Raw genomic sequence first — 18578 nt, forward strand, 5'->3', positions numbered from 1 at the left:
GAAAAATAGAGCATACTTTTCTTAGAGTCCTAATAGTCACATAAGTAGGACGAAGTTACCAGAATAATGAATATAGCAAGAAGATCCCCAAATAGTCCTGAACCTTAAACATGTTAAGCTATCTTTTAAAATATTTCTTATATTTGGTAAAAGTCTGTATAAACCAAAAGTAATCACATTTTGTCTTCATAGTTTTAAGTTTTAATTACATTAAAAAACTTTTTAAAAAGATTTTATTTATTCATGAGAGAGAGAGAGAGAGAGAGAACAGAGAGAGAGAACAGAGACATAGGCAGAAGGAGAAGCAGGTTGCCTGTGGAGCCCGATGCGGAACTCAGTCTGGGTCCCTGGGATCACACCCTGAAGACAGTTGCTCAACAGCTGAGCCACCCAGGCATCTCACATTTAAAATTCTCTAGAGATTATTCTGCACTGAGATTCAGATACTTTACTTTGCATCAGAACTTGTTGTCCATATGATCTGGATTTTAAACACTTAGAAGAATAGTACCTTTTTTGTATTTTTTTTTTAAATTGTGGTAAAACACACATAACAGAATTTCCCATTTTAACCATTTTTAAGTGTACAGTTCACTAGCAGTAATTGTACTTAAAATGTCTTCACAACTATCATCTCTATTTCAGAACTTTTCATTATTCCAGATAGAAACTGCAACCATTGAGCAATAACTCCCCATTGCCTCTCCTGCCAGCACCTGTTAACCTCTAGTCTACTTTTTGCTTTTATGAATTTATCTCCTTTGTTACCTTATAAAAGGAGGATCATACAGTATTTGTTCTTTTGTGTCTGGCTTATCTTATTTGACATATGTTTTGGGGGTTCATCCATGTTGTACCATGTATCAGGATTTACTCCTTTGTTATGAATTATTAATATTCCTTTTATGTGTACTACATTGAGTTCTGTCCACCTTTTGGCTACTGGGAATAATGCTGTAGTGAATGTTGTAGCTAGTATCTTTCCCATTCCCTGCTTTTCATTTCCTTTGGGTATACACCAGGAGGAGCAATTGGTGCTCTCTTCTATTAATTTTGTATTTAGTTTTTTGAGGACCTGCTGAAATGTTTTCCATGATGGCTGCACCATGTACATTCCCACCAGCATTACACAAGGATTCCAGTTTCTCCACATCCTCAGCAACATTAGCTATTTTCCATTTTACGTTTGTTTGCTTGTCGTGATAATAGACATCTTACTGGGTGTGAATTGTTATCTCATTGTAGTTTGGAAATACATTTTCCCTAATGACTTGTGATGTTGAGCACCTTTTCATGTGCTTGTTGGCCATTTATCTTTGGAGAAATGTCTACTTAGGATGTTTGCCCACTTAAAAATGTGTTGTTGTTAAGGTATTTTTTATATACTCTGGATATTTTTTTCTTAAAGATTTTATTTATTTATTCATGAGACACAGAGAGAGAGAGGCAGAGACACAGGCAGAAGGAGAAACAGGCACCATGCAGGGAGCCCGACATGGGACTCGATCCTGGGTCTCCAGGATCACGCCCTGGGCCAAAGGTGGTGCTAAACCGCTAAGCCACTGGGCCTGCCCATATACTCTGGATATTAATCACTCTTTAGACATGTGAAATGTAAATGTTTTTCTCTCATTCAGTGGATTGTCTTCTCACTCTTGATAGTGTCCTCTGATGCATGAAAGTTAAGTTTTGATGAAGACCAATCATCTGTTTCTTTTGTTTGTGTTTTTGGTATCATATCCAAGATATCAGTGCTAAATGTGATGTCACAAAGCTTTTACTCCTGTGTTTTCTTCTATCAGTTTTCCATTTTTATTTGTTTGGATCGTAAGTATAGATCTTTCTTCCATTTTGAGTTAATTTTTACATATAATGTGAGTAAGGGCAATGTATTTTGTGTGGATTATCAGTAGATAGCTTTATGTTGGCACTTTTATGTTTGACTAGCTTGGAAGTTAAATTTTAGAGGGCTAAAAAAGCAGTTATAAAGAAGGTAATTGAGGATTAAGGAAATTGTGTGGCATTATGATGAAAGGAATTGTATTTTTTTCCTATCTGGAACAGATGAACATTAAAATGAACTGCTTATGAGAAAAATAGAATGAAAGAGAGCCTTTTTGATAGACAATATGGGAATAAAGTATGAGAAACAGTAAAGGCATAAAGATTGCAGCAGTGGTACAGCAGTGAGTCTTCATTAGATTCAAAAGCCTGGATGGAAAATTTAAATTATAGAGAAGTGTAGAAAATAAAACCACGTAAATTTAGGATTGCCCAGCAAACTTGAAATTATTTATATATATTGTTTTTTTATACTGTTTTTATGCTATGCTGATGGGGAAAATGAAATAGCAACTAGCCTAAGATCATACTGTCCTTGACAGAGCCAATTTAGAATATTAGTCTCTTGATTGATACCTTTTCATTTTTGAGACCAGTATTTTCCTGCCTTCCTTCTTTCCTTCCCCTCTTTCTTTCTCATTTTTTTTTCTTTTTTAAAGTAAACTCTAGCTCCCTGGTGTGGGGCTTGAACTCTTGACCTGAGATCAAGAGTTGACCTTGACATCAAGAGTCACATGCTCAGGGCGCTCAGATGGTTAAACCTCTGCTTTCTGCTCAGGTCATGATCTCCAGGTCCTGGGATCCAGCCCCACATCGGGCTCCTGGCTCAGTGGGGAGTCTGCTTCTCTTTCCTCTGCCTCCCTCCTTGCTCCTGTTCTTTGTATCTCTCTGTCTCAAATGAATAAATAAGATCTTTAAAAAAAAGTCATATGCTCTACTGTACTGAGCCACCCACGTGCCACTGGATTGTCTTTATTCTTTACCTTAGGGGACACTTGTCTGAAAAAATGGGATTCTGTTGTCCATGCTGTTTTTGGAATTTTAAGCAGGAAATGGCCAGCAAAGTTGATGTGTAATCTGCCATAGCTGTATCACCTTTTCTTATTCTCCCATGCCTGTGTCGTCTTTTCTATTTTATTTTTTTAAGATTTTATTTATTTATTCATGAGAGACAGAGAGAGAGAGAGGCAGAGACACAGGCAGAGGGAGAAGCAGGCTCCATGTGGGGAGCCCGATGTGGAACTCAATCCCAGGACTCCAGGATCATGACCTGAGCCAAAGGCAGATGCTCAACCGCTGAACCACCCAGGTGTCTCATGTCTGTGTCTTCTATAGCTGTGCCAGGACTTGAGTGGGAATTAATATCTAGGAGCTCACAAGTATATTAATTTATCTGGAAAAAAGGACTAGTTGAGAAGTAGTGATAAATAAAGTTGATAAGAATTGAAAGATGAAGCAAGGACTCTGAATTTTAGTATAGCCAATAAACCAGTAGAAACTGATTAGTATGTGATTCCCTCCATAAAGGCAATGTAACAAACAATTTAGATAAAGCAGATTACTATTAATGTTAGCATCTTAGCCTATACTTGTGAGAAAAGATTAAAATCCAAGATTAAAAAAAAAAGATTTTATTCATATGAAATGGGGGGTGGGGGGCATGAACAGGGGGAGAGGCAGAAGGAAAGGGAGAAGCAAACTCCCCACTGAGGAGGGAGACTGGGGCTTGATCCCAGGACTATAGGATATTGACCTCAGCTGCAGGCAGATGCTTAACCATCTGAGCCACCAAGGCACCCCTTAAATCCAAGATTTTTAAAATATATGTGATTTAACTTAGCTCTCAAAGGAATAGGATAGCAAATATTGCAATCTTTGGGTAGTGCAAGGACAAGATGATTCAGGTAACTCTTTTTAATGTTTGGGTAGAAAATCAGACCTAGGAAAAATGTGCTCTGTATGTTGTAATTATTTGTGAAAAGGCTGGTTGGTCACAGCTTTGTCTAGTATGCATGCCAGTGTGAGCTTGCCTGCCTATCAGGGAGTTAGACAAATTGAGGTTCTCTAACACATTCAAGATAGGTATATGAGAATAGTTTTTCTTTTCTTTTCTTTTCTTTTCTTTTCTTTTCTTTTCTTTTCTTTTCTTTTCTTTTCTTTCTTTTCTTTTCTTTTCCTTTCTTTTTTTCTTTTTCTTTTTCTTTTTCTTTTTTTCTTTTTCTTTTTCTTTTCTTTCTTTTAAAGCCTGGTTGGTGTCTTAAATTCCTTGCCTAAATTATTATTTTTTTTTTAATTTTTATTTATTTATGATAGTCAGAGAGAGAGAGGCGGGGGCAGAGACATAGGCAGAGGGAGAAGCAGGCTCCATGCACCAGAAGCCCGATGTGGGTCTTGATCCCGGGTCTCCAGGATCGCGCCCTGGGCCAAAGGCAGGTGCCAAACCGCTGCGCCACCCAGGGATCCCCTCCTTGCCTAAATTATTAAGAAAAAAAGTGAGGAAGTAAAAAGGACATTAAACTTCATGCTGTTAAGAGCGATGTGAAAACTTGAAAAAAAGTACAGTCTGTACTTGGGACTGTACAGACTTGGGAGAATCTGAGAAAAGTCTTTAATTCTGGTCAGGTGGGTTTATTTTAGAAGCACTTCCCTTCTATAACTTACTGTAGCATAAATACATTCTTTTTTTTTTCAGTTTTTTTTTAAGATTTTATTTATTTATTTATTTATTTATTTATTTATTTATTTATTTATTTATTTATTTATTTATTTATTTATTTATTCATGAAGGACACAGAGAGAGAGAGAGGCAGAGACACAGGCAGAGGGAGAAGCAGGCTCCATGCAGGGAGCCGGACGTGGGACCTGATCCCGGTACTCCAGGATCACGCCCCGGGCCAAAGGCAGGTGCCAAACCGCTGAACCACCCAGGGATTCCCGCATAAATACATTCTTTACTCCCCACCATCCTCCTCCCTTTTTTTTTTTTTTTTGAGACTTAAGGTTTTTCTTCCTGCAGTACACATTTTGCCAGCTGAGATCAATGAGAGAATACTGTATTTCTTTTTACTGTTTTTCCCCTACTTAGTCTTTTTTTTTTAAACATATGATGGAAGTGACATTTATGGAGTACTTAGAGCTCTGTGCATCAAATCTTACTACAACAAAAAGCATTGTATCCCATGCCTCATCCAAATAGTAAAGATATCTTTTTGCTTATCTAGTGGCTTACTCATTTGAATACCAGTAAGATGAAATTTTTTAGATGTAGTCTTGGAGCTTATTTTCATATGAAATGACAGTAGCATTTTTAGTGTGTGGTAGAGTAGCATTTCCTATGGAAATGGAAAATACTACAAAGTTAATAATGTTCTGTATTGGGCCTTAAGTATTTTATTTCAAGTTATATTAATTATATTAATTAGATAACCTGTTTTAAGCCACTAAATTCATTTAAAAAACTAATTATGGTATATTGACTTACCTGAAATTAATTTAGGTGCCACTGTTATATTATTGGTAATTTTTAGAATGGCCAAAGTTTTGCCAGTAGTGAAACATAAAGTCATAATTGGTAGTTCTGACTTTTTTTTTTTTTTTTTTTAACTAAAAAGAGAAGCACAGGGCACCTGGGTGGTGCAGTTGGTTAAACAATAAGCAACAACTCTTGTTTTTGACTGAGGTCATGATTTCAAGGTCATGAGATTGATCCTAGCATGGGGTTCTACTCTCAGTGCAGAGTCTGCTTGAGACTCTCTACCATTCCCCTTGCCCATCCACAATTGCTCACACAAGCTCTCTCTTTCTCTCTCCCAAATAAATAAATAAGTAGATCTTTGAAAAAAATCACAATATTGTTTAGCCATTTATATTATTCATTAATCATACTTTTGGAAGTCATGTGGCATACTGAAACATTTATCTGTAGTTAAGCTATAGTCAGTCACCTTAATCAAGATGTTAAACTTAATTACACATTTTAATAAGATAGTTTATACTTTTTTTTTTTAGTTTATACTTCAAATAAAATATTTGTCTATGTCAGTTCTGTACTTAAAATTGAATGTATTGAGATTCTGTTAGGCTTTACCTGCTGAAGTGTGATTATCCAAACCAGTTTTTTATGTGAAAAATGTCCAAATGAAGAATAATAGTGCATCAAATTAAAATCCATCTGATCTTGGCAAGGTTAAATCTTTTTTATTTCTGCTATTATTAGTAAGTCTGTGTTTAAAGCATCTTTGGGGTAGGAATTTTGTCAGGCTTTGTTAACACATCATACTTTGGGCAGTAACATGTTCTTTTGGAACTCTTTTTCAACCTCAGAAACCTAAAACTCACTGGAAAGTTAGGATTATCAGGAGAAAGGAAAGGTTAATGACAGGTCAGTGTTTAGTGTTTGGAGGAACGATGTATGTGTAGTGAGGAGAAAACAAAGAGATTTTAACATTTCTATCAGAAATCTAGATAGTCCATCAGTTTGATTTTCCTGATTATTGTCATCTTTACCTTAGGTTGCCTAGCTATTCTCTGAGAACTGATAACTTGTTTTAAAATCTTTGTATTTGTAAAATATTTACCAATTTTTTTTTTATTTATTTACGATAGTCACAGAGAGACAGAGAGAGAGAGAGGCAGAGACACAGGCAGATGGAGAAGCAGGCTCCATGCACCGGGAGCCCGACGTGGGATTCGATCCTGGGTCTCCAGGATCGCGCCCGGGCCAAAGGCAGGCGCCAAACCGCTGCCGCCACCCAGGGATCCCTATTTACCAATTTTTATAGGAAAGATGCCAGAGTGATAAATTAGACAGTAAGAGAAGTTTTTTTTTTTTTTTTCTAAACTAAATGTTACTAAAGATTGTAAGTTAGAATCTTTGAAGAGAAGTTTTTTTTTTTTCTCTAAACAATGATACTAAAGATTGTAAGTTAGAATCTTTGAAGAATTATAAACAGAGTGTATGAAATAATCAAGATCTACATTTTGGAAAGCTTACATTGGTTATGGTATGTGACATGTATCAAGGAGGTCAAAAGAGAATACAAGCAGGTCACTTAGAAAGCTGTGGCAATGGTCATGTAAGAGATGGTGGTTTTGATTAGGGTGATGTCAGTGGGAATGGGAAGAAGTGGATGAATTCAAGAAATGGTTAGAAGATAGAGTTGACAGGACTTATTGATTGGATTGATTTGTAGAGGAGAATAAGAGAAATCAAGAATGATAAATAAAATTTCTGGCTTGAGGGATCCCTGGGTGGCTCAGCGGTTTGGCGCCTGCCTTTGGCCCAGGGCGCGATCCTGGAGACCCGGGATCGAATCCCACGTCGGGCTCCTGGTGCATGGAGCCTCCTTCTCCCTCTGCCTGTGTCTCTGCCCCCCCCTCTCTCTCTCTCTCTCTCTCTGTGATTATCATAAATAAATAAAAATTAAAAAAAAAATTTCTGGCTTGAGGAACTCAGTGGATGATGATACGATTTACTGAGATGTGGAATTCTGCAGAAGGATGGACATCTTGAGTTTGAGGGGTCAGGTTTTTGGAAGTATAACTTACACATAGAAATTGTTCTTTGAATTTTGACAAATTTTTATGGTTGTGTAAGTACCACCACAATGTCACCCCAGAACTTTCCTATTGCTCTTTTGTAGTCTTTCCTGAGCCTCTGACAACCAGTGATCTGAAGTATGTACCTCTATTTTTTGCCTTTCCTAGAATGTAACATAAATTAAATCATACAATATGTACTCAAATGGGTCTCTTTTCACTTAGCTAATGCTTTTGAGAATAATCTGTTGTCCATATTGGCACCATATTTTGTTTTTCCATTCACCAGTTGATGGACATTTGGATCGTTTCTAGTTTGGGGCAGTTATAAATTAAGGTGCTCTAAAAATTTGTGCTTAGGGTTTTTTTTTTTTAATGTGTATCTTTATTTCTAATGTATAAATACTCAGGGGATTGCCGAGTCAAATGAAAGGTGTATATTTAAGAAAAACTGCCTAAGTCATTTAATTTTCAATTTTCATCTGCACAAATGAGAGTTTTTGTTGCTCCACATCCTCATTAGCATTTGATTGTCAATTTTTTTGACCCATTCCAATAGATGTGTAGTGCTATCTTGTTGAAGATTTAATATGCATTTCTCTAGTGACTAATGATGTTGAACATCTTTTATATACTTATTTACTATCAGTATTTCTGAACTCTTTGGGTCTTTGGCTATTTTTAAATTGGATTGTGTGTTTTCTTATTACTGAGCTTTGAGGGTTCTTTACAGAGAGTTCTTTGAGAGTTTTGGGTACTAATCCTGTGTGTATGTGTATCTGTCCTGTATTAGGTCTATATCTAACAAACATTTTCTCCCAGGCTGCTGCTTTTCATTCATTTTTTTTTTTCTCTTGATGTATAATTGCCACATAACATACTAGTTTCGGGTTTATAACATAATGATTTCAGTATTTGTATATATTGCCAAATAGTTATCACAATATATATAGTTAACATCTGTTACCATACATAGTAATAAAAATTTTTTCTTGTGATGAAAACTTTTAAGATTTACTCTCTTAGCAACTTTCAAATATGTAATATGGTTTTATTAACTGTGGTCATCATGCTGTACATCACATCCCCAGGGCTTATTTATTTTATAACTGGAAGATTGTACCCTTTGCCCATTTTGCTCACCCTTCACTCCCCACCTCTAGCAGCCACCAGTCCGTTCTTTGTATCTATGAGTTTGTGTTGTTTTGTTCCATACAGATATTAGCATTATTTTTCTATTTTGTGGGAAAAATGCTATTGGAATTTTGATAGGGATTGCATTGACTCAGTAGATTGTGTTAGGTAGTATGGACATTTTAACATGGAATATCTTTAGCATAGAATATCTTTTCATTTGTATTTTCAATTTTTCTTCAGTCAGTGTCTTATAATTTTAAGTGTACAGGTCTTCCACCTCTGTGGTTATTTATTCTTTGGTATTCTTTTGATGCAATTGTAAATGGGATTGTTTTCTTAATTTTTGTTTCTGGTAGTTAATTCGTATATAGAAAACAACAGATTTTGTACACTGATTTTGTGTTCTACCACATTACTGAGTTAGTTTGTTACTTCTAATAGTTTTTTGGTGGAACCTTTAGGGTTTTCTGTATATAATACTGTTATCTGCAAATAGTGACAGTTTTACTTCTTTTCTAATTTGGATGCTTTTTACTTGTTTTTCTTGTCTAATTGCTCTGGTTAGGATTTTCAGTAGTATGTTGAATAAACGTGGTGAGAGTAGGTATCCTTGTCTTAAAAAGCTTTTAGCTTTTCACTGTTGAATATGATGTTACCTGTTGACTTGTAATATATGGCTTTTATTGTATTGGAGTATACTCCCTTTATACTCACTTTTTATCATAAATGGATGTTAAATTTTGTCAAATGCTTTTTCTGCATTTAGACAATCATATGATTTTTATCCTTAATTTTGTTAGAGAGGCCAAACACATTGATTGTGTTGAAGATGTTGAACTGTCCTTGTATCTCTGGAATAAATACCACTTGATCTTGGTGTATGATTCTTAAAATGTATTGTTGAATTTGTTTTACTAGTATTTTGTTGAGAATTTCTGGATCTGTGTTCATCTGGGATATCAGCCTATAATTTTCTGTTCTTATGACATCCTTGTCTCATTTTGGTCTCAGGGTAATACTGGCCACGTAAAATGAGTTTGGAAGAGTTTGAGAACAATTGGTATTAATTATTTGAATGCTTAGTGGAATTTACCAGTGAAGGTGTTTGGTCCTGGACATTTGTTTGCTGGGAGGTTTTTGATTACTGATGCAACTTCACTAGTAGTAATCAGTTTGGTTTTTCCATTTCTTCATGATTCAGTTTTGGTAAGTTGTATGTTTCTAGGAATTTATCCATATTTTTATACATTGTCAAATTTGTTTGCATATTACTTATTCATAGTCCTTTCTTAGTGATCCTTTGTATTTCCATGGTGTCCGTTATAATGTTTTCCCTTTCATTTCTGATTTTGAGTTTTTTCTTATTGGTGAGTCTAGCTAAAGTTTTGTTGACTTATTTTTCCCAAGAACCAGCTCTTAGTTTCATCGATCTTTTCTATTATCTTTTTAGTCTTTATTTCACTTATTTCCACACTGATCTTTGCTCTTTCCTCCCTTCCATTAACTTTGGGCTTCTTTTGCACCTTTTTTCATATTTGCTTGAGGTGTGAAGCTAGTATTTATTTGAGGTTTTTCTTGTTGCTTGGTGTTGGCATTTATTGCCACAGAATTCCATCTTAAAGTTGTTTTTGCTCCAACAAGTTTTGGTATGGTGTATTTTCATTTTCAATTCCTTTTAGTCTTTTTTTATTTCTCTTTTGGTTTCTTCTTTAACTCTGTACAGTAGCGTGTTGTTAAATCTCCACATATTTGTGAATTTTCCAGTTTTCTTCACACAGTTGATTTCTAGTTTTATGCCATTGTGGTCAGAGATGATGCTTAATAGGATTTGTCTTCTTAAATTTATTAAGATTAATTTTTTCACCTAATATATGATCTGTGTTGGAGAATGGCCCATGTACACCAGAGAAGAATTTGTTCTGTTGCTTTTGGATGGAATGTTTTACATATATCTGTTAATTCCATCTGCCGTAACATGTTTAAGGTTGATGTTTCCTTATTGATTTTGTCTAATATAAGTTTAGCTTTCCCTGCTTTCTTTTTGTTTCCATTTGCATGGAGTATCTTCCATCCCTTCACCTTCACTCTGTATTTATCCTTACATCTGAAGTGAGTCTCTTGTAGGTAACATATAGATGGGTCTTGTTTTTATTTATTTGTTTGTTTGTTTACTGGTTTATTTTTTAATAGGTCTTGTTCTTAAATCCATTTTGTCACTCTTTTTTTTAATTTTTTTTTTTATTTATGATAGTCACAGAGAGAGAGAGAGAGAGAGAGAGAGAGGCAGAGACACAGGCAGAGGGAGAAGCAGGCTCCATGCACTGGGAGCCCGACGTGGGATTCGATCCCGGGACTCCAGGATCGTGCCCTGGGCCAAAGGCAGGCGCCAAACCGCTGCGCCACCCAGGGATCCCTCACTCTGTGTTTTGATTGGAGAGTTGTGTCCATTTACGTCTAAAGGAATTGATAGGGATGCATTTACTGCCATTTTGTTCATTGTTCTCTTGCTGTTTTGTACTCCTCTTTGTTCCTTTCTTTCTTTGCTCTCTCCCTTTGTGGTTTGATGACTTTCTTTACTGGTATGCTTAAATTCCTTTTTCTACATTTTTGTATATTTTTTGTTTTGCTTTTGGTTAGCAGGAGCCTTACATATAACAATTTATAGTTTTAACTGTTTTAAATTGATAACAACTTAAGATTGAGTGTGTTCTAAAGTTCTAATTTTTACTCCCCACAAATTAAGTTTTTGAAGTCATGTTTTATATTATTTTATTCTGTATATTGCTTAACTAATTATCATAGTTTTGCTACTTCTTTTTAACCTTTATAATTAGCTGTATAAGCAGTAATCCACTACCTTTACTGTATGTTTATTATTTTCTTGTCAGCATTGTTCTAGGACCAGAAGTTATTAACTTTGATGAAGACCAATTTTTAATCACTTTTTTCTTATAGGATTCAGGCTTTTTGTGTCATAACTAGGAAATATTTGCTTAATCTTTTGCTTGGTTCTTAAAGATTTTATTTATTTATTTATTCATGAGAGACACACAGAGAGAGAGAGATAGATAGATAGAGAGGCAGAGACACAGGCAGAGGGAGAAGCAGGCTCCATGCAGGGAGTCTGACATGGGACTGGGACTGGATCCCGGGTCTCCAGGATCACACCCTGGGCTGAAGGTGGTGCTAAACCGCCGAGCCACCCGGGCTGCCCTTTTGCTTGGTTTTTAATGTAATCTACCTAAATTATCCCCCAGTTCTCCACCAGAGCTGCTAACTCCTTGCATTGTCCAAACATACCATGTACTGGGAGAGTCCAGGCAAGAATATGGCCCACAGGCCAAATCCTTACCTCTCCTTGTTTTTTGTAAATAAAGTTTTATTGGAACACAACCATGCTCATTCATTTACTTCTTGTCTGTGGCTGCTTTTGTGCTGCAGTGACAGAATTGAATTAGTTGTAACAGACAGAATGGCTCTCAAAGCCTAAAGTATTTATTCCTTTACAAGAAAAGTTTGTTGACACCTGAAAACAGTCTATTAGTTCTTCCTTTCCCATTTTCTTGGGGATAACTCCCCTGGATAACTCTGTCTTCTGTGTCTTATCTCGACAGATTGGTTTTAAACCCTGCATACCTATTCTGAAAAATTCCTGTTACTGTTTTGTTAGATCCCTCTGTTTCTGGGATCCCAAGTCTTTGTTTCATTTTCTCCTGATGGAATATACCTTCTATTTTCCTGTGAAAAAAGGCTGCTTGGGAAGTTAGTTGATATCACTCTTGATAGAGAATTCTAGGTGGTTAGTCATTTTCCCTGAAAATTTTGAAGGCATAGCTTTTATATTACCTTTCAGCTTCCAGTGTAAATATACATAAAAAGAAAGACTTTCCAACTTAGGGTTTGCTGTAACTTGTTCTTCTTTTCTGAAAACTTTGGAATCTTTTCTTTATCCTCAGTGTTTTAATATGTCAAAAAGAGGTGCCTGCTATTTATTTATAAAATCAAATATTCTGGGTATTGTGTAGACTTTTTAATTGGAAAACTCATGTTCTTCAGTTGTAGGGCATTTTTTTTTTTTATAATTACCTCTTCTTCTGATTTTCTTAGGATGCATATTGTTTGCATATTGGATCTCTTAGATTAATATCTTTTTCTTTTTTAAGTTTTCTTATTTCTTTTATGTACTTCCACCATCCCATGTTTATGAAACTATTAATGATGATGAAGAGAAGGATTTTTACCCTTTTCCTTTGGAAAATTGTAAATGTATACAAAAAAATGAATAGTATAATAAACCCACATGTACTTGTCACTCATTCTACACAATTACTATTTCATAAACAAGCTATTAATTTTGAAGCATATCTCAGCATTTTATTACATTCATAAATATTTTGGAATATGACCCTAATAGATAAGGATTCTCATTTAAAAAAAAAACTCATTTTGTAATTATCATTTTAAAAAGTATAAAAATTACTTATTTAAGGTCATCAAAAATCCCAACATTGTTCAAGGTTCCAGGGTTATCATAACTTAATATAGAAGACCTTAAATCTTGCATCCAAACAAGGTCATATTATTGTAATTGATTAATGTGCTTTAGTCTATCTTAAATTCCCCCTGTATGTCTCTCTCTCCGTCTCTCTTTTTCTCTTCTCTCTTACATGCGTGCATAGTTTATTGAGGAAATCTGATTATCCAGTAGTTTTCTACAGTCTGGATTTTGCTGACTTGCAGGTTGAAGGTTAGTAATGCTTGAATATATAACATGTATAGTATAGAAGGCACTCAGATGACCTTTTTTTGAGCAACTTCATTCACTTAGTGTGTTTTTGAGATTTATCCATTTTGTAACATCTATCAGTACTCTTATATTGCGGAATAATAATTCATTGTGTGGATATATACTGCATTTTATTTATCCATTTATCTGTTGATAGACATTTGAGTTAATTTCTGCTTTTTGGCCTTTATGAATAATGTTGCTATGAACATTTGTGTTCAAGTTTTTGTGTGGCCATGTTTTCTCTTGGGTGTATATGTAGGAGTGGAATTTCTTATATGAAAACTCTATGTAAATCACTTTTGTAATTATTTAATGTACTATTGATAATTGTACATATTTAGAAATGGTCCTCTGAGAAAAATCTAGACTATAAATTGTTTTCAAATGTAATGAAAATTTTATAGATATTATACTTAATATTGATGTAATGTTATTTGGAAATGTAGTGACTCATGAATTTTTTTGGTAACTTTATTTGTTTATTTTAAAGATTTTATTTATTTGTTCATGAGAGACACAAAGAAAAAGAAAGGCAGAGACATAGGCAGAGGGAGAAGCAGGCTCCATGCAGGGAGCCCAATATGGGACTCGATCCCAGGACTCCAGGATCACGCCCTGAGGGCAGATGCTTAACTGCTGAGCCAACCTCGCATCCCTCTATTTTTGTATTTAGAGCCTGTGATTTGTTTTTAGGGTTCATAACACCCAGTACCTGTATACTGCCTAAGTGTTAAATACTCTAACATTACCTGAGTGGGAACTCAGAAAAAGCTAAGGTAGTAATGTGGTAACTTTGAGGATACTAAGTGGGATATAATCCAAGTGAGGATAGATAAGGTCTTGGCAGGATGTCAGACATAGGACCATAATGTGGTCCCTAATAAAACCGCAGGGATGAAGAAGACTCATTTATTTTTATGAGTTATTGGACAGCTTGGGAAATGTAGTTCTGTTTATTTGTTCTGTATCATTCTTACATAAATTCCTCATGAATAAATTACCATGTAAACAATTTAAGATCAAAGAACTTAAATTTTTTAGTTATATGAGCTTTATATTATGCAAACAGAATTTAGGAGACAATATCAGCATACTTTCAGATATTGGTTCATTAATTTCTCTTATGTTTCATTAGGCTACTGTTTTTCTCACCTTCCATATTTTCTATCCATCTGAAAATGGGTTATCACTGCACATATACCCACTCTACCTTAAACCTGTTGGTCTCAGCAAAGAAGTCAGTGTCACTGTGATTCTGTCAAAACTTGAATAAAGCTAAAAGGCAATCTGTGTAGCCATTAAAATAATTTACAAGCAGTAGACATAATACCATTTTTATAAGGGCAGAATACAATTGTGAAGGAAGCATTGACAACTTTTTGGTATATAGTTACAAAATAAGTCTTATCCTCAAGAAACACTCAGATAATTACAGTTCAGGTTGGCTAATGCTCTAATAGTGGTAAGTATAGAATTTTCATGTGCTGTATAAAAATAGGGCACCTCACCTGGTTTAAGTAGGCCCTGGAAAGTTTTTTAAAGACAGATATACTAGACTAAGGCTATAATATCAGTAGGAGTTGATAAATGGGTAGAAAGAGGGAGGAAGAGAAAGAAGAATTTTAGATAGAGAAAACAAAAAAGAGTAAAGACTGGGTATATGAATCACCCTGTTGAACTCAATGACCTCTGAGCAGAGAAAAAGTTACTGGATTAAGATGTGAAGGATGGGAGTCCCATGAGAAGAGGAAGCTGGAGAGGTGCATTAGTGTAAGGTCAAATCATAGAAGCTTAGGATGCCGTGTTGTCAGTGAGCTTAAACTTCCTGCTTTCTATAGTGGGACGTATCAAACGCTTGAGGTACAAGAGTAACATGGTCAATTTTTTGGTTTAAGTAGGTTATTTTTGCCTTTGAGTGCCAGTTGTGAGATTTTAACCTCGAAGGTCACGAATTTTATTTATTGAATAATGTATCCTCAGAGGGTAGAATGGTGCCTGGCAAGTGTTTAATATTCACCAAAGATAATTAGTAAGGCAGTATAGTTGCATATAGCAATTAAGAACATGGAATCCAGCACAGGTTGGAATTCTTCTGATGCCACCGTTAAACAGTGCTGTGACCTTAAACAGGTTCCTTAATCATCCTGGGACTCAGTTTTCTTATATGGAAAATGGAGAGAGTAGTTGGATCCACCTAATCAGATAGTTCTGAGAATTAAATAAGTTTATATAAAGCACTTAGAATAATCCAAGAATGCTTGGATTATAGTGAGTACTATATGAATATTATAGAAATGCATGAACTTAAGAAAGGAACACAGTTGGATAGGATGTGGTAAATAAGGAAAAGGAGTTAAGGTTAATTCTGTGATGTAGAGCTAGAGCTTTAGGTTCTCCCTCCTTCCTGTTTGTCCCCTGCCCACATTCCCAACACAAATACAGAGACACATGCACAGACACTTATACTTACTCACTGTCACAGATTACTGCTCATCCATTCTAGTTAATACTGGAAGTTTAAATAAAGCCCAGTGGTTAGTCTCTAGTATATTGAGGAAAGACTGTTGATTCAGTGTGCCACGTGCCCTTGGATTTTGTTTGGCTTCTCTCTGATTCCTTTTCTTGTCTTTCTTGAAGTTTTCCTTGGACTCCCTGAGTTCTTTTTTGCTCAGGACAGAAATGTTAGAAGGGCATAGGGCCACCTCCAGTTCGTGGCTGAGAGTGTATACCCACTTTCCTCCTCTTGTCTCCTTTTTTACTTTATGCATCTTCACCTTCTCCCCATTGTTTTTGTACAGTCCGGTGTTCTACATAGTAAGAGACAAGAGATGGAATTTCCTCCTTATTTGGCCTTGCCTACAGGCTAGCTTGGGGTTCACAGTTCCAGTAATTATAGAAAACTTTGGGGAGGATATTAAAACACCTGTCAGAGAAGTATTCCCTTCTGCAATTAAATTTAACTTTAAAAGAGTTCTCTTTTAATTCTGTTTTTCTGATATGATATAGAGAAGTATTTGGAATCTAGCACTTAAGCCAAGTTTCTCTACTCTAAGGACCCTTTTGTTTCAGAAACCAGCGAACTTCTAGAATATAGCTTGTCTGCTAGGCAAACTTTTAGCTCTCTTCTAGGCTGGTCAAGGTCACCAGAACCAGAGGTTTCATCCTAGAGCCGTACTTTCATTAAGGGAAGTGGGACTGGATACTCAGAATCTAAAATCTAAGAGAGCCTAAGCTCTCTGCTGCAACCCTGATTATCTTTGGAATCTATAAATTTATTATCTTTAAGTTCATGTGGATTTTGTATTCTACAACTCCTTTGTTTTGATAGAAATGTAAATTTTTTCTTAATTGTTTACCTAAACTAATGTGGGAAGATAAACCTTTTCATTTTCTTGTGTCTTCTCATATTCCCCCATATGCTACCTCATTCCCCAGTTTAAGGAGTATGTACAGATTTGGAGCCCAAACCTTTTTATTAAATGTCTCTCGCATGTTTCTTATGATGGGAGCTGGCTTTTTGGCTAATGGGTTCCCAGCATTTTTCCTTCAGCACATTAAGTGAGGCTTCTAAATCATTGGAACAATGCTCTTGATCTATAAGTAATTTGTAGTAAAAGCTTTCCACTTCCTAGAGTTTGTAATGAATGTAAATTTGTAATTCCTTGTCTGGATAGTTATGAAAAGATAGTGGCCAGTATTTATTGTGTTTTCACTATGTGCCAGGTTCCGTTCACCCCTTTTGTCTGTCATGCTGTTGCATTATATGTTGCTTTAAAAACAAGTAACTTGTTTGTAGAATTCATGCTAACATTATTATTGTTTTTAATCAACAGATTTCAACACTAAACTTGCACAATGTCTTTGAAACCAAGAGTAGTAGATTTTGATGAGACATGGAACAAACTTTTAACGACAATCAAAGCTGTTGTCATGTTGGAATACGTCGAAAGAGCAACATGGAATGATCGCTTCTCGTATCCTTTCTGTGGCATTGATAAATGTTCTTGTATTGAAAGTGATACTGTATCAATGACTGTATTACCAAACATTGGCAAATGTTCTAACACTGATAAACTTGTTGGAAAGTGAGAAAAGGTTTATATCTGTATAAATAGAAGAGAATTCCAGTGTGACTACTTTCACATACATTGTTTACATTTCCAAGTTTATCACCTATATGTGTCAGTCAACAGTCTGAGAGCCTTTCATGTAAAAAATTCTTATGTATATGTCAGGTACTACTGGAGGCTTTGGGAATACAGTTGTAAATAAAACTTACTTTGCCTTCATTCTGCTAAAGGGAAACAGACAAACAGGTTTTTTTAAAAATCTAATGCCAGTGCTTCTACTAACAAGTAGTGATAAACTCTGTGGGGAAAAATAAAGCAGGGTAAGGGCATGGATAATGGTTGGAGTATGTTATGTATGCAGCTCTTTTAGATGGGATGGTCATGTAAGGCCTTTCTGAGGAAGATGGTGATATTTAAACAGAGACTGGGCCAAAGCAAGGGAGCAAGTCATACAGATATCTGGGGGAAAAATGTTCTAGGTAGAGAGTGAATGGCAAGTTTAATGACTTGGCGGCTAGAAATACGTTTTTTTGTTTTGTTTTGTTTTGTTTTTGTTTTTAAGATTTTAATTATTTATTCATGAGAGACCCAGAGAGAGAGGCAGAGACACAGGCAGAGAGAGAAGCAGGCTCCATGCAGGGACTGGTGTGGGACTCGATCCCCAGGATTATGCCCTGGGCCAAAGGCAGATGCTCAACTGCTGAGCCACCCAGGTGTCCCTAGAAATACGTTTTTTCACTGAGTTGTCTATATTTTGAATTAGCAATTTTATATGAAAATACAAATTTGTGGTTTTTCTAGAACCATCTGAACCCCAGTGTCCTGCATTCCTACATGGCAGCAATATAATACACACACACACACACACACACACACACACACACACACACACATATTACTTATATGTAAAAAACACTGTACAATCCCAGCATTCAGGGTATAAACTCTGGCACCAAGAAAAAAACCACCAAAATACTAAAATACTTCAGTTCTTAGTATTTGGGAAATTACAGAGGTCTCTAGGAACCACTGGCCACAGGTACCTGTGGCAAAGCCGTAGATGGCAGTTTCACCAACTCTTTCCATTGTCTGCCAGGGACTAAGGCTGGGTGGGCATGGACAATGTAGGTACGTTGGAACATATTTACTGGCCGACTTCTGAACTGCCTCAGTCTTTTACCACAGGAAACACCACACATGTC

At 35.8% G+C, this 18578-nt stretch overlaps 1 protein-coding gene across 5 annotated transcripts in view; it reads left to right on the forward strand.

Annotated features, from left to right (window-relative positions):
* The window catches only part of CUL2 (cullin 2), a 164996-nt gene that overhangs the window by 70190 nt on the left and 76228 nt on the right, over positions 1-18578 (forward strand). For all 5 annotated transcript variants that reach the window (XM_055308615.1, XM_055308611.1, XM_055308612.1 and 2 more), the window contains exon 2: positions 17140-17280. In XM_055308615.1, the coding sequence (XP_055164590.1) occupies positions 17162-17280 (119 nt within the window). In that variant the 5' untranslated portion in view covers positions 17140-17161. The remainder of the gene's footprint in view (positions 1-17139; positions 17281-18578) is intronic.

The sequence above is a fragment of the Nyctereutes procyonoides genome, unplaced genomic scaffold, assembly GCF_905146905.1.
Source record: "Nyctereutes procyonoides isolate TBG_1078 unplaced genomic scaffold, NYPRO_anot_genome, whole genome shotgun sequence".
In the NCBI taxonomy this organism is placed as follows: Eukaryota; Metazoa; Chordata; class Mammalia; order Carnivora; family Canidae; genus Nyctereutes; species Nyctereutes procyonoides.